Genomic DNA, 15,162 nt, shown 5'->3' with positions numbered 1-15,162 from the left:
AAACAAACAACGAGGAGGGTTAGGAATCAAAACAAACAGAATTTAGACAAATCAGCTCTAATCTTCCTCACAATCCTGCTAGATTTAACTTTTTTTTTAAGTAAAAAATTTTCATTCATAAACCAGTCAAAGGAGGGTTTGCTATTTCTCCACTTACTACAGTGAATATGATATTTACACATGAGTAGAATAACGTTTACCATGTCAGCAATGGAAGGCTTTAGATTATCCATGAAATAAACAAAGAAGAAGAAGTTTGACATGCGGAACGTTTGCGCTGACGCGTTCCGTGTTTTGGTGGCTCGTCGGATGTGTATTGGAGAGGGACCGGACGCAGCGTGAGGTTACCCGAAGTCTCTTCAGAAGTGTTGCACCTGGTAAGTTTTCATCACGCTGTTGTTGTTTTGTTTCATCGTTTCTTTTAAGAAAAGTCAAAGTTTTATCTTCACGCACTCCTGCAGCGTCTCGACACTGGAAACAAAGACGTGACGTCACGTTGAGAGGTTTAACGTCTGAAGGCGCGCGCGCTCAGGAGGAGCCACATTGCTGCTGAGAAAAAGCCTCTCTGTGACTTTGAGTCCCTCTGACATTTTGGGGTTTTACTGCAGCAGAACCAAGAGTCTTTTTGAGCCCCATGAAACCATCCCAGTCTCACCAGTCTGAAACCTGCTGGTTTGGAAGTTATTAAATTAAATCACTTCATTAAATCTTCTGACACTTCAGAGCTGGGCAGAGACTGTCAGGGATAAATGGACTAAATTAAATATTTAATGTGATCATTTTAAAAACAATTATTATTTTAAGCTTCTGATAAAATCAAATAATCCTCTTTAAAGTTGCTTTATTTGTAGTTCTGGTTTTTATGACTTTAAAGCTTTTGTCTATTTTAAATAATTGTTAAAACTTTTAAAAACAGGGTTACATTGCATCTCCACAAAAAGAACATACAATAAAAGAGAAAATGTGGAAATTTGAAATATGCAACAAACACAGGCTGAAACACACACAAACAGGATCTTATGAAGGGGGGGCTTGTTGCCTTGCTAAACGGCTCTTTGGCAGCGCTCAGGAAGTGAACTGACACCTCGGTCCGTACCAGTACCGTGATGCCCGAGGGGAAGTAAAAGTAAATCCATTAACACACTTTTTTTCTTTTTAACTTGCTTCTTGTTTTTCAGATCAGCTGATTGTTTCCTCCAGAGCCGACGAGGATGTTTCGAAGTGCCTCTGCGCAGGTGAGCGATTACAAAAAAAAACTGAAGCGTCATGTAAATGTCACAAGAACATAAAAGATAGTGCAGCTTGATCCACGCTGCGTCTGCTTCCTGTGTGGAGTAAATAACTGACCTCCTCTTCGCTCAGATCTTCAGACGGGCGGTGAGATACAGGAGCACAGAGTCCAACCTCATCCTGGAGAGATGTGAGTAAACATTCAGCCGCTGTGCGTCTGTGTCCCATCATGATTATCACCTCTTACATCTTTAACCAATAATGGTCATTTCTGTGTTTTCATCGCAGCGATAAACCGCGTCCAGCTGTTAGGCCGAGTGGGTCAGGACCCGGTGATGAGACAGGTGGAGGGTCGCAACCCCGTCACCATCTTCTCGATTGCAACCAACGAGATGTGGCGCTCTGGAGAGGGAGAGATGAGCTCGACAGGTACGACGTCGGAGAAGACTCGATGATGATTCGTGCATCTTTCGTTCGGCCATGATCGGACTCGTTTCTCAGAACAGTTACTGATGATCTGATTCTTCACCTCACTCTTAGATTTAACTTTGACCTTCTGGACATTTTAGAAACCTTGAAGTGTGATTCATTTCTTATTTTATATTCTTTTAGCTCGCTTAATTATTTCAGTAAACGTGAAGACTTTTCTTACTCTCTAGCTTCTTATAAATCCCACAGCTTGTGGATTTTAGCAGCCTTGTATTCATCTGTCGTCTCGTTCTTTTAAAGATTCGACACCGTTGTAAATGAGGGTCGCTCCTCAATGATCTCTTTACTTTAAATAAAGGTTGATCAAAAACAAACAGGGGACATAAGAAGGTCAAATTGCTGCTGTGAGAAAACAACTTCTTATTTGCTTTTAATTCGCTCGAGCTCTCCAGTTCTCACATTTCACCACTAGAGGGCAGTGTAACACCCTAATGTTTTCATTTACTTTATAAACCCCTGAGGGTCATGCTTCTCACAAACACAGGCCCGTATCACACGCGTGCACAAACAGGACGTGTGAACATGTGTTAGAGGAGAGATGACAGAGTGAGGCTGCTATGAAGGGAGCACACCGGGGTGGTTCTTTGGGGTTCGCTGCCTTGCTCAAGGTCACCTCGGCAGTGCTCAGGAACGTGTCCTGGCACCTCTCCAGCCACCAGAACAACTTCTGTATTTTGGTCGGCACCGGGACTCGCCGCCCTTCTGGACACGTGACAGATTACTGTTGTTTGATCTCAAGGTTTTAAAAGATCACACGCAGCATGTGACGGCTCCGTAATGCTTCATGTGTCCCTGAAGTGTTCTTCAACAACACTAATGCATTATTTAACATGCTGTTTAAAGTTCGTACACCAACACAGAGCGTCAGCCCAAGGTTCATTTAGTCGAGTTAGTCTTTCACAGCCGTGATGGATGATCCGAAAATCAACTCGGAGATGACTTTGATTTTACGCTGTTTTCATCTTTTAAATATGAAGCAGTGATTCCTGAGACACTGACGTCGTGTTTTAACTTTGTGAATGAAGCTGATTCATGTTTGTTTTTCTCCGATGACAACAGGAGACATCAGTCAGAAGACGACGTGGCATCGTGTGTCCGTGTTCAAACCTGGTCTGAGGGACGTGGCGTACCAGTACGTCAAGAAAGGGTACGACCTCCACTGCTTGATGGATGTATTCAGACCCAAGTCATTTTCCTTTTTGATGCTACACAGCAGTGATGGAGTGTTTCAGAGCACGTTAAGCTGTTCACACACACACACACACACACACACACACCTCTCAGTCAGAGGCTATCCCTGTCGTTAGAGATTCGGCAAGACGTGACCTTAACAGATCAACGCAGAAGCAACAGAGTCTGTGTGCGATGTGATGACAGTTTATATCAGAGCTACAGGTCGGTCAACATATTCATGGTCTCAACTAAAGATCAGAGAGGAGGTGAAGAGAAAACATCATGAAGCAGCTTTATAAGGTGCTCAGAGATCCTACAGGACAGGTGCATAAAGTCTGCGTTTAAAAAAACAAAAAAAATCTCATTCTCTTTAAGGTCCTTGAAAGCACCATGCATGCTTTGTTTCGTCCTCTCTGGAACAAGAAATCACATGAAAATGATTTCAAATGTAATGGTTAGTTGAGTAGACGTTAAATATTACTGATGAAGTTATGAAATAAACTGCGGGAGAAGAGAACATAATGCTGATATGTACAGAATTGAGCCAACAAGAGACTGAAAACGTTTCTCATGTCTTTGTGACTCTCGTGACCCATCCTGAGTCTGTCTCTGTCTGTTTCAGGTCGAGGATTCTAGTCGAGGGGAAACTGGACTATGGAGAGTACGTGGACAAGAACCAGGTCAGACGACAGGCGACCACCATCATCGCAGGTCAGACACCAAAACACACACACACACACACACACACGTACACACACACGTACGTGTCTCTTTGTTCTAAATATGACGTCTGCTTTGGGTAAATCATTTGTTCCCTCCGTTCTCCAGACAACATCGTCTTCCTGAGCGACAACGTTCGAGAGAAAATGTGAGGGACGTCGCTTCTCAGTCTCCACTGGACAACAAGACAACTTCTTTTTGTTGTCTTCTTGTTTCTACACAAAAAAAGAAGAACAACACTGAGGACCTGAAAGGAACTGACCCCCCCCCCCCCCCCCAAGAGGAAGGGAACCTGAGGAGACTCCTGCAGAACCTGAGGCATCAGGAGAAACAAAAAGAGCCCAGTGCATCTCCACTTATGTATTTGATCATGTATATAACCGTATAAAAGAAAACGTTTCTACCCTTTTTTTTTGTTTGTACTCAACATTTATGTGTTTATAATAATGTTCGAAACGAGAGGTGACATACAGTGCAAGATGTTTCACTGTGTTTGAAGCTGTCGTAGAAGTCGTAGCTCCGTTCAGAGCGACTCTTTCCCGCGATGAGGATCATGAGCAAAAGTTTAAACGGACCTTCTTTGTATTTTTTCAGTAAATGCATTTTGTCTTTTAGCTCAATACATCAGGAAGTGTTGCAGTTTACAGGACGCACACTGGATTTGACCGGACAACAGTTTCTGAATTCCTGCTATATTCTTTGTTTGTAACTTACTTCAGTCTGGAAGTCACGACTTCTTCAGTGTTTTGTTGAGCTTTATTTTTCTAGCAGTGAGGAAAAAATCAAGTAAAAAGCACTTCTTTGTTTTACATCTTTAATCAATAAAAACTTTCATCTCCAAATTTTGTGTTGATTTATTTTAAGTGTAGCCCCGCCCCACACTTTTCAAGTTAGAGTATCCTTTTAAAATCATTGTCAAGTAAAATAACCTCTAATGAATATAAAGACATTATCAATCAAACTTATTTATTCTCAAAAAGACGTTAAGGTTTCCTTCATTTCCACTGCTGTCGAGCTTACCAACACAGGAAAACAAACCTCAACCAATTTAAAAAGACATCCATTAAAAAGGAGTTTCAATTTTAAAAATTTTAAGTGGCTAGAAATCATACTGCTAAACTCCATGACATTGGAAATGTCTTTTTTTTGTAAATTTCTTTGTGAGATGAATAAAGGATTATTTTATCTAATCAAAACATTGAAAATAGCTGCACACGAGTGTGCAACAACAGCACCAGTAGCATGCTGATTCACTGTGGTTAACCCTAGCACCAAAAGTGTTGAAGTTCTGCAAGCTCACACACAAAAGATTATATATATATATATATTTTTTTTAATTGAGTTCATCTTAATAACAGAAAAAATGTTTGTCTGTGTCCACTGAATTGTTTTCTTGTTTGCATGTTTTCAGTTGTTTTTTTTTTCTTGCATCAACACCTTGTTTAGTGCCTTGTCACTGTCTTTGCAGTTGTTATCGCTGTGATCCGTTTTTCATTTCCTCTCTGGTCAGTGGTTCGTTATCTTTCAGCTCACTTCTGCAGGGACTCTGTCCTGAAAGAGCTCCTTTAATACACTACGATCACCATCATTGTTGAACTCGTTTGTGTTCAGAGTATACTGTAAAAGCATGTGTGTTATTTACTGTCTCCTTAACACACTAATAAACAATATAGATTATCAAAGAAAAATTGCAAATGGTTAATTAGAAACAAGCTGAGAAAAGACAAAAGTAATCATAAAAGAAGTGTAAAAGGACAATTCTGACATATATATATAAAGTTCAATAAAGATCAATTTTAGGAAGATATATTTAAAATATTGTCTCTTGTTTTTATTTTTTAAACGCACTTTCAGTCAGTGGGCGCTGATTGGCTGACTGTGATAAGAGGGCGGGTTTAAGCCAAAGATATTCTTGGCCAAAATGTATTGGTTACAGGGTCTCTCAAAGTCTTCTCTGATTGGTTCCGTCACCTATCCGTCTAAAATATTGGGCGAACGGTCAAACGGAGTTTTAAGAAAGACTTGATCTGATTGGTCCAGCTGTTTGGTTTGGGGCGGGGCTTAAGTTGTGGGGAAACCTGTTGAGGGAGAGGCTTTTGTAAAAATAGCGAAAATGAGCTCAGATAAAACTGAATTTAATGAAAATTAAAAGCATAAAAGTTATAATAAATCACATTTCACTCGGAAATGTTATTATGTTTAATTCACGATACTAATATATTGTCATGAAGTCGTTTATTCGGCATATAGGTAATAGGAATGACTTGCAGTGAAGCGCGATCGTTTTATTTTGAAAGGGCAGAGCGGAACAACAAAATGATCGCTGTAGGTGATTTTACACCTGAGTCATAAATAGTTAGAAGAGATCATTAAAATAAATTTATCCTAAATCTAATCGTTGGTGTTTTACAACAATAATTAACGCTTCTATAATTCTTTCGTATTTCCTGATTTTTATTTTTGTTGACTGTTTTATTTTCCTCTTGGTCCGGGTGACTCCGCCTCTGCATTCCTGTGTGTCTGGTGCCGTGAGGAGGAGCAGCGGGAGGAGGAAAGAAAAAGGGAAGAGAGGCTGCCAGTAGTTGCCTGTACACCCCTGAACTAAAGGAGGAGATGATAAACAACAAGAACAAAAGCTACAACAACAACAACAACAACAACATAGTGGAGACTCAGCTTCAGTCTGACTGCTGCAGCTTCTTCACATAACAAACATTTGTCCTCCGACTCTACCAGCTGGACGTGTCTGAAGTTGTTGGGAACTTTTTCCGGCTGGGTCTTCAGTCTGCATCTGAAAAAAACAACATCCGACGAAAAAGACAAGGTTTGTTTGTGACATTATGGAAACCCTGGACAGTAGTGAACCGTTTCTACACTGGGACAGGAACCTGAGCGAGCTGTCTGAGGCCGGGGAGATCGACTGTGTGCTCTACACTAATGTGAGTAATCAATCAGAGGTGTAAATCATCGATGTGTGTGATTGTCTCTGCAGCTCGTCAAAGAGAAATAATCACCTTTATCTCCCTTTTTGAGGAGTTTTATTTGACAGTAAGGAGAGGAGGATAAGCATAGTGTGTGTGTGTGTGTGCGTGTGTGTGCGTGCGCGCGCGTGTGTGTGGTACCCAGCTCTCCATTCGCAATTTGACTCTTGGGGTCCAGGATGCAAGTTTGTCAGTTTCTTTCCCCCCCACACTCTCACCACTTTCTTTAAAACATTTTTACATGTGTGCAAAAACAAATACTCTGCTCACCAGATGAGAGACACGTTGAGCACAAAGTGGATTCAATAGTTTGTTTTAGATATGCAGAGAAGGGAATCTGCAGACATCCATCTTTTAGTGGTCTTATTGTGAGAAGCTGCAACACCTGAACATTTTTTCCTGTTAAATTGATGAACACACAGTAAAGACGAAGACCACATCATCAGACTCATTTGACTTATTTTTGCTCCAACTGGTGAAAAAATATCGAATGCTAAAGTTTCTTTCCTTATGTTTCTACATGATCATGTAAACAAAGAAAAATCCAGAGATGTGATTAATAGTTCTGAGCTCATCACTTAAAACCTGAGATGGGATTGCAGCCAGATTGTTATCTTCGGCTGAAGTTCATTCAGAAAGCCATGAAGACTTTATTGACAGTGGAAGAAACACCTGAACAAGCTGCCACAGGCCAGAGTGGTGTATGCAGACTGATTGTTCTGTTCAACTAACAATCCAAAAATCCCAAATAAATTGCATCATAGTTTTGTGTGAGCATGTAAAACTTAATAAAGTAGCACCTATTCTTGAGTAAAACACTGACAAACTTTAACACCTTTTAGTGTTTTTCCTTCATAAAGGCCAAATGTTGCTGTTTTTAATGATTTTAGACTTTAAAATAAGCGCCTACTTTAATCTCATTTGGATGTCCCAGTCGAGAAAACATCAATTTGGAGAGTTTTTTTTAACTGTCTCCTTAAAGCTCTAATGTAGATATTCAACATTTCTGATGAAGCTCAGGTGATAGCAGAGAAGGTTTGGAGCTCAGGAGGGCGTACACACCCTCAAAAGGGAATTCTTCCTTTCTCCATGCAGTGGTTAAAAAGCCTTTATAGAAATATTAAAGCTCCCAGTTCTTCCTGTGAATGAGTAGAACACACTTCCCTTTCGAGTTTACACACTGAATATGAGCCTTTTAGTAAAATGAAACACACTCAAGCAAAATATATAATCACCTCCAGATATAAATAATTCGATTCTATTTGCTTAAAGTTGTTTTTGTCCTGTAAAACTGTGATGCAACTTGAACATGAATCAACACGAGCACAGACAGGAAGCAGCGAAATCCTTCAGTTCATCTTTTCACCCCGATGATTCTGCAAAGAAACTGCTGGAAACTTCTTCTTCTTCTTTTTTTGCACCAGCAGCTCAAATACTCAAACCTTTTGCATTACACACACACACACACACACACACACACACGCTTGGAGGTAATTAAAAACATATACTGGTTTCACTGGAAGAGTTTCACAAGTTATTAAAAAGTTACACAAACAGCTTCTCTTCGACAACCTTTAAAATGGTTCTGTGCCTTCAGTTATGTAACTCGAAGTATTCCAGCCATATGTGTCTCTGTGGGTCCAAGAGGAGACGGAGTGTGTGAGTGTGTGAGTGTGTGTGTGTGTGTGTGTGTGTGTGTGTGTGTGTGTGTGTGTGTGTGTGTGTGTGCACAGAAGACGGGGGGAGCATTTGGGTTTACGGGGAGGAATCCAGCTGGCTCACAGGACTGGAATTAGACACCACAGAGGCCTACTGAGCCTGAGACAGCACACACACACACACACACACACACACACACACACACACACACACACACACACACACACACACACAGTGGTACCTTTACCTACAGACGGGTAAAGACTTGTGTTGTTGAAGAATGAAGGTCCTCTAAACGAGTCCTAAGGGTATATTTCCTGTCAGACTGAATCTGACACATCTGCTGATTTTTTCTTTTTTTTTTAATTTTAAAAGATTAAAATAATTTTTCTTTGAGCTAAATCTGAAAAAAAAAGGAAAATCCTTCTGTTGTAGTGAAAAAGTAACAAGTTCAAAGTTCAAATTAATAGTTAAATAGAGATGGTGCAATGTGGGGGGAAAATGGTCACCTGCAAATACATCATATCGCCAGAGGAGGCGCCAACGAGACCGAAATAGCAATCGCTACTTTAAGCTTTTAAATATTACTCCTGCAGAAAAAACAACACAATCATTCAGCCAATCAACGAGGCACTGTGTGAACTTATTGAACTTTTACTCTTTATAAAAACAAACCAAGTGATACCTGCAGTTACCGTTTATCACCAGAGGTGTCAGCAAAGAGAGCGCACGTGCAGCAGAAACAACAACACAATCATTCATCAACAGTAACAATGAGGCTCGAAGCAAACAGTGAATTCCTCTGAACGTTCTGCTTTTATTTATAGCTCCATAGCTGAGGTGTGAGCGGTGTGTGTGTGTGTGTGTGTTCACATTTTGTTTGTGCGTTTCTTTTGTTAATGCATCGAACGACACGTGCAAAATGTGACGAGCTTAAATCCGTGAACTTTCATCTTAAAAAAAAAAAACCCAGAAGAAGAAGCAGGACTAAGGTGCTCTTGTAAGGGAGGTGAATTTTCTATATTTAGTAAAGCATGAATGTGTGTGTGTGTGTGTGTGTGTGTGTGGTGTGTGTGTGTGGTGTGTGTGTGTGAGGGCGGGGGATGCATGAATGTGAGGACCAACAGGCCTGCAGTGTTGAGGAACAGACTGGGGTCTTTGTTGGGTCTGGTCTCACTTTCGCTCTCTCTCTCTCTCTGAGGGGTTTGTTGACGCAGGATTCCTCACAACAATGTAAAGCCTCTCAGTCAGACGGTGTGTGTGTGTGTGTGTGTGTGTGTGTGTGTGTGTGTGTGTAGGGGGGGGGGGATCCTCCAGGTCACTCCCCCTGCTGTGCGAACACCAATTCATCATTCATCACGTTCTTCAGGTGTCAGAATAAAAAGACGTCAGGGTGGAGGTGGAGTCCCTCCGTGACGTGACGCAGATCTATTTCTGGAAAGACAAACACAAAAAAACAAACAGGAGCTGAACTCAATCAATCAATCAATCAATCAATCATCTTCAAATCAAGAATATCTTACAGCTTCCTTAAGACCATCTAGAAACAAATCCAAACGATTGTTTCCTGTGTGGCTGAATGAATCTTTGATAAAAACTAATAACTAAATTAAAGATAATAGGAATTTAAAAGATGTCGATGATCTATCTGGAAGATCTTGTCGGTCTGGTTGTAGCAGTGAAGGTGGGGTGTTCATTGTTCTCCTTTAGAAGCGTGAAATTATGACGTTTGAATTTGCATGTATTGATGCACAGCAGCATGGATACTGAGTATATCGTTGATGTTTTAGTACCGTATATATCTGCTTTTGTGTTCAGGAAAAAAATCAGAATTTGACCAGCAGGAAATGAAGAAGTTATACAATCTGAAATGACGTTGTTAAATATTGCTGTAAGGATATTTATGCCTCGATTGTAGAGACAGGAAGTGGATAGAGTGGAGAGTCAGTGTGGGAAAGAAGCCACAGGTTGGATTCAAACCCGGACCGCCTGTTTGGAGGACTTCAGCCGCCGTACATGGAGCTCATCCTCCAGGGTTCAAGTCCGACCTGTGGCTCCTCTTCCGCACGTCGTTCCCCACTCTCTGTCCTGTCAAATACAGGAATAAAAAAAAAGGCCCCAAATAAATCTTAAGACGGGTTTCTCTCCACAGTTCAGATCAGTTTCACAAACGAGGGTGCGCGTGTTAGATCGGAGGAGGAACGTCTTCACAGAAAAGTAGAGCTGCAGCCTGGATGCCGCCTGTCGTCATTCACGCCGGGCGGTTCCTTGTGATCAATATTTGCCTTTGATATAAGACGCTGTAACGATCGAGGGAGCAGAAGAGGAAGTGAGGTGACGCAGACTAAAGATCCAAACTTCTGCTCAGAGTTCAGTTTAGAGAAATGAGACCAACACAAGGCATGGACATTAACCTAATGTGCTTCATATAACATGTAGCTTTGTGACTCCTCACCTCACCTGTCTTGTTTTTACTGTTTCACCTCGCACACTCTCCAAAGGTCGTGTGTGTGTGTGTGTGTGTGTGTGTGTGTGTGTGTGTGTGTGTCTGTGAGCGGTTTTAGATTAAACTGCACACGCTGTATCCCCAAAAAATCTTGGTGCGGTTTCCAGCACACGGTGTGCTCACGGGGAGAGGAGGACATGCGGAGAGAGAAAAAAAGAGGATATTTGCTCTGCACATGCTCTGGGGCTCCGTGTGTGTGTGTGTGTGTGTGTGTGTGTGTGTGTGTGTGTGTGTGCGCTTACATAACATACAGCATAGCTGCAGATAGAGACGCTCCTCTGTCTCTGCACTGAACTCAGCCGTGTCTCTGATATCTGTGAGTGCTTCACAGCTCCACACACACTTTTCTTTTTAAAGTGCACAAGTGTTAACACACACACACACAAACACACACACACACACACACACACACACACACATACACACACACACATGCAGAGTGGAGTGTAAACAGCTTGATACATGTGTTCACAGTGCAGAGCCTGTTCTCCGTTGGGGCAGGGCATCCTGCTCGCCGGTGGCCTCGCTCTGTCTCTCTCAATGGTCCATGTGTCTACAAACACACACACACACACACACACGCACACACAGAACAAATTACAAGTTGAAGTGTCTCTTTAAATTCTGCACACATTTACTTTGGCTCACGCTCAGGTTTTGAATATCACAATCAGACCAGCCTCTATATTTGTAATTCGGCGTGAGCGTCATAAGAACACACCTGTGTGCGACAGAGAGGCACACGGTGTGATCACCGCAGGCGTGGTGCCGGATCTTCAGGTTGGTCCAAGAACTGACTTTGTTCAAAACGACTTCAGCTTGTTGAGGATTTTCTTGAGACTTCGATTTGAATATACAGGAAGTGACATCACACACAGAATTCACAGATTTAGAACTTTTGCTGCTTTTAGAAAAACATCCTCAAAGTGGGACGAGTCAGAGAGACGTGTTGAGGTAGTTTGAGCGTCCTGGTTTGATAATGAGTTATTGTGCGTTTGGACCATGTGATATTTGATCACACTTAAAACAGTTTGTTTTACTTTTGGGAGAAGTTGTTCGGTACACTGCACACGGCCGGCACGTTTTCTTAAACATGAACATGAATCGGTTTATAACCTCGCTAGCAGCTAGCTTTAAAGAGCGTCGGCCGTTAAGTTAAGGTTAAGGAGAGCGCAGGGCGCAAAGAGTCGACGTCCGATTCTGCGATTCTGTCCATGGAGCGTGCGACACAATATCTTATCGGGTCATTCCACGCCAAGCGGTCCAATGTTAGAAATCTGCCCCACGTCACCATCTCTACTTAGCTGAAATGAAGGTGTGCACAATGTTAGCTCTGTAGGTGGTGTAGTGGTGTTTTCAGGAGGCCTTGACTCAGTGTCGATGTGCTTTGTCGTGCTGAAAGTGACAATAATCATCTACATTTTCGCAAGGATTTCAAAAATGAAATTGCTGCTGGCCGAGCTAATTTCATCGAAATCTGAGATGGTGACGTTGGGGGCATTGGACCGCTTGGCATGGACTGACCCTGTTCTGTCGAGGACCCAGAGGAGATGGAGATGTTTTTTTTAAAAAGTTTCATCTTGTCCGTGTGCAGGCTTTAAAACACATTAAATCACTGACTTCCTTTTAAAACTTAGTTGGTGTTTTTTCCGTCAACGCCACCTCGCTGTCTTTAAACTCTTTCTGGCTTTAAAAAGTGAAAGTCGTCCACAGATGGCGTGCACATGAACTCGGAGGACACATTCTTTCCTCTTCTCCGTATCTGATGCAACTTCTTCCTCTGACTCTGAAAGTCGACTCAGACTCCAGTTTTCTCCCTGAAAGCAGGCGGCGGCTGTTTGAAAGCACGCTGAAGGTAGCAATCAGTGTGAGGGATCATTATGGAAAATCCACAGGAGCCTTCATTCTTTGAGGCTTAGCTAAATTTATCCCCCCCCCCCGTCTGTCTGTCTGTCTGTCTGTATTTCTGTCTGTCTTTTCCCTTACTCACGTCTCCTGATTCCTCATTCCCTGCCCCCTCTCTGTCTCTTTTCGCTTCAGGCACCATAAAAGGGTTTTAAATGGTCGTGTGTTAGCTTGTGTGTGTGTGGTTAGCACGGTGCAGGCTTTTATATGCATGCGCATGGCTTATACACCCAGCACTAAAATAAGCTTGGAAGCACTTCTGGGATATTTTTTTTTCCTGGACATATTTCCAACCCCTTAAAGATAAGGAAGTAAATTTTTCTGCAGCTTTTTTTGGTCTCGGAGCTTTTTGAGGAGCAGAAACCAAAAAAATAAAATAAAAAATGTCCATGCAATACGACTTTAAAAGTTGTAGAAAGGAGTTTTTTTTCTGCAGTAGCTTCATTATAAGACACATCAAAGTGTTTAGAAAGCTTCCTGTAAAACAGTCAGGTGCACGAGCTGTGAGGCCAGCTGAACTTTGATGTTTTATAACAGAGCTCGTCGCTCACATCCTGACTCTCGGTCCTTAAAGTGTACAATCAGGAGGGAGGCCTCTCCATCCGCCGTCTGCTTAACGCTTGACCCCTCTGTGCTCCTCTCTCTCTCTCTCTCTCTCTCTCTCTCTCTCCTCCAGGGTGAGCAGGGCGAGTCAGCTCCTGTCCAAATACCAGACGCTTCTTCACCTTTCCAATACTCCTTTTTTTCCCCCTGCATTTCAGCTCTTGATTTTTGTCCCTTAAACTTCCATGGAAACTCATTTTCCATATTATGAAGCTTTACTTTTTTTTTTTTTTTTTAAAGATTTATTTTTGGCCTTTTTGCCTTTATTGATAGGAAAGTGGATAGAGTCGGAAATGGGGAGAGAGATGCGGGAAAGTGGCCACAGGCCGGACGCGAACCCGGGCCGCCCGCGCGAGGACCGAATCCTCGCAACATGGTACGCGCGCTGTCGCTGCCGCTGAGCTATCGGCGCCCCCGCTTTACTTTTTTTTAATTCCATTTCCTGCACAAGCAGGAAATATTCTCATCTTTGAGTGAACTGTTGTGAACACAAAGGAATACAATGTAGATTTTTTTTAAACTCTAATTAGACACATCTGCAGACATGTGTCTCATATCTCACCTTTCTCTTCGTTTAACCTTTCCTTTTGACGAGACGTGAACACACTGATTATCCATGCAAAGTTCACTGTACATGTGTGTGTGTGTGTGTGTGTGTGTGTCTAACTTGACATTCAAGCGTGTTTCTACTTGGCGAGCATCCGCCTCGGAGCGCTCCGTTATAACTGAGGAATTAGGATCAGCGGCGCACCCAAACAAGTTTCCCGCAGTGTTTGCCTTTTTCCAGGGATTTAAACCCTCACTATGAGCTCCTCAGGAAGCCAAGTGCTGACCCACTTTTCACACAGAATGCATGTTTTTGGTGAAGCAGAGAAAATGAGGGGCCCAGGATCTGATCGAGGAAACGAATATTTAGAGGGATAATCCTGCGAGAATAAACACGGACAAACACACACAAAGTGAGCCCGATAAGTTGAGTCGAAGTGAGCAAAAAAAAAAAAAAAAAAAAACACTGATTCTTCTCACTTCAAGAAATAAAGTTTTGTCAAATGACGTTCGGTGTGTTAAACTAAGAAACAAGTTTGAGCAAGAACTAAATAATATCTTGTATATATTTTGTAAAATAACAAAAAGGAAAATCTGGCAAACAGCAGCAGGAGATGTTTGATGTTTGGGTGAACTGGTTCACGATGACCGGTCAGAGATGGAAAACCTGTGTGTGTGTGAGTGTGTGTGTGTGTGTGTGTGTTGACCCAGTTTATAAGGAGCATATGAAGAGAGAGAGAGAGAGAGAGAGAGAGAGAGAGAGAGAGAGAGAGAGAGAGAGAGAGAGATGAGAGAGAGAGGAGAGAGAGAGAGAGAGAGGAGAGAGAGAGAGAGAGAGAGAGAGAGAGGAGAGAGAGAGAGAGAGAGAGAGAGAGAGAGAGAGAGAGAGAGAGAGAGAGAGAGAGAGAGAGAGAGAGATCAGAAGACATCTGACAGCTGTGTTTGTGGACCGAACATACATCGGTGATATTTTCCCAATATTAAGTCTTTTATTATGATTAACTTATTTACGAACACACACACTCAGACACACACACAGACACACATTTTCCAGCTGTGTAACGCTGGTGGAGTCATTGTGCAACATTCTGTGAGGGTCAGTGTGTGTGTGTGTGTGTGTGTGTTTGGAAACAGCGGGGGTTGAACTCAGTGATCGGTCAGTATGACAGAGCGAAGCTGGAAAGTTTGCGTTGCTCTGTCTATGTGTGTGTGTTGTGTGTGTGTGTGTCTGAACTTTTTGGGGGTCGGGAGGAAGGGGGAGGGGCTTATGAGTGGATTTTACAAAAAAAGGGAGACTTCGTAGGAGATCTCTTTTCCAGTTGGCCTCTTCTGCGTCTGTTTTTCTTTCTC

The 15,162-nt window shown here is 42.3% G+C and overlaps 2 protein-coding genes across 2 annotated transcripts in view; both read left to right on the top strand.

Moving 5' to 3' along the window:
• The first annotated feature begins 250 nt into the window (after positions 1-250).
• On the top strand, positions 251-4,020 carry ssbp1 (single-stranded DNA binding protein 1). Its single transcript, XM_079335050.1, has 7 exons — positions 251-377; positions 1,179-1,235; positions 1,363-1,420; positions 1,519-1,659; positions 2,779-2,866; positions 3,515-3,603; positions 3,721-4,020. Exons 2-7 carry the CDS (start codon positions 1,212-1,214, stop codon positions 3,762-3,764), a joined length of 444 nt encoding a protein of 147 aa, XP_079191176.1. The 5' UTR covers positions 251-377; positions 1,179-1,211; the 3' UTR covers positions 3,765-4,020.
• Positions 4,021-5,962: 1,942 nt separating this feature from the next.
• Positions 5,963-15,162, top strand: part of creb3l2 (cAMP responsive element binding protein 3-like 2) — a 22,118-nt gene continuing 12,918 nt past the window's right edge. Inside the window, exon 1 of the mRNA XM_079335243.1 lies at positions 5,963-6,551. Coding sequence (XP_079191369.1) covers positions 6,453-6,551 — 99 coding nt within the window. The 5' untranslated portion in view covers positions 5,963-6,452. The remainder of the gene's footprint in view (positions 6,552-15,162) is intronic.

This window comes from Symphodus melops, assembly GCF_947650265.1.
Source record: "Symphodus melops genome assembly, chromosome: 22".
Lineage (NCBI taxonomy): Eukaryota > Metazoa > Chordata > Actinopteri > Labriformes > Labridae > Symphodus > Symphodus melops.
The sequence above is the reverse complement of the archived record's forward strand: the minus strand, read 5'-3'. Positions and strand labels throughout refer to the sequence as shown.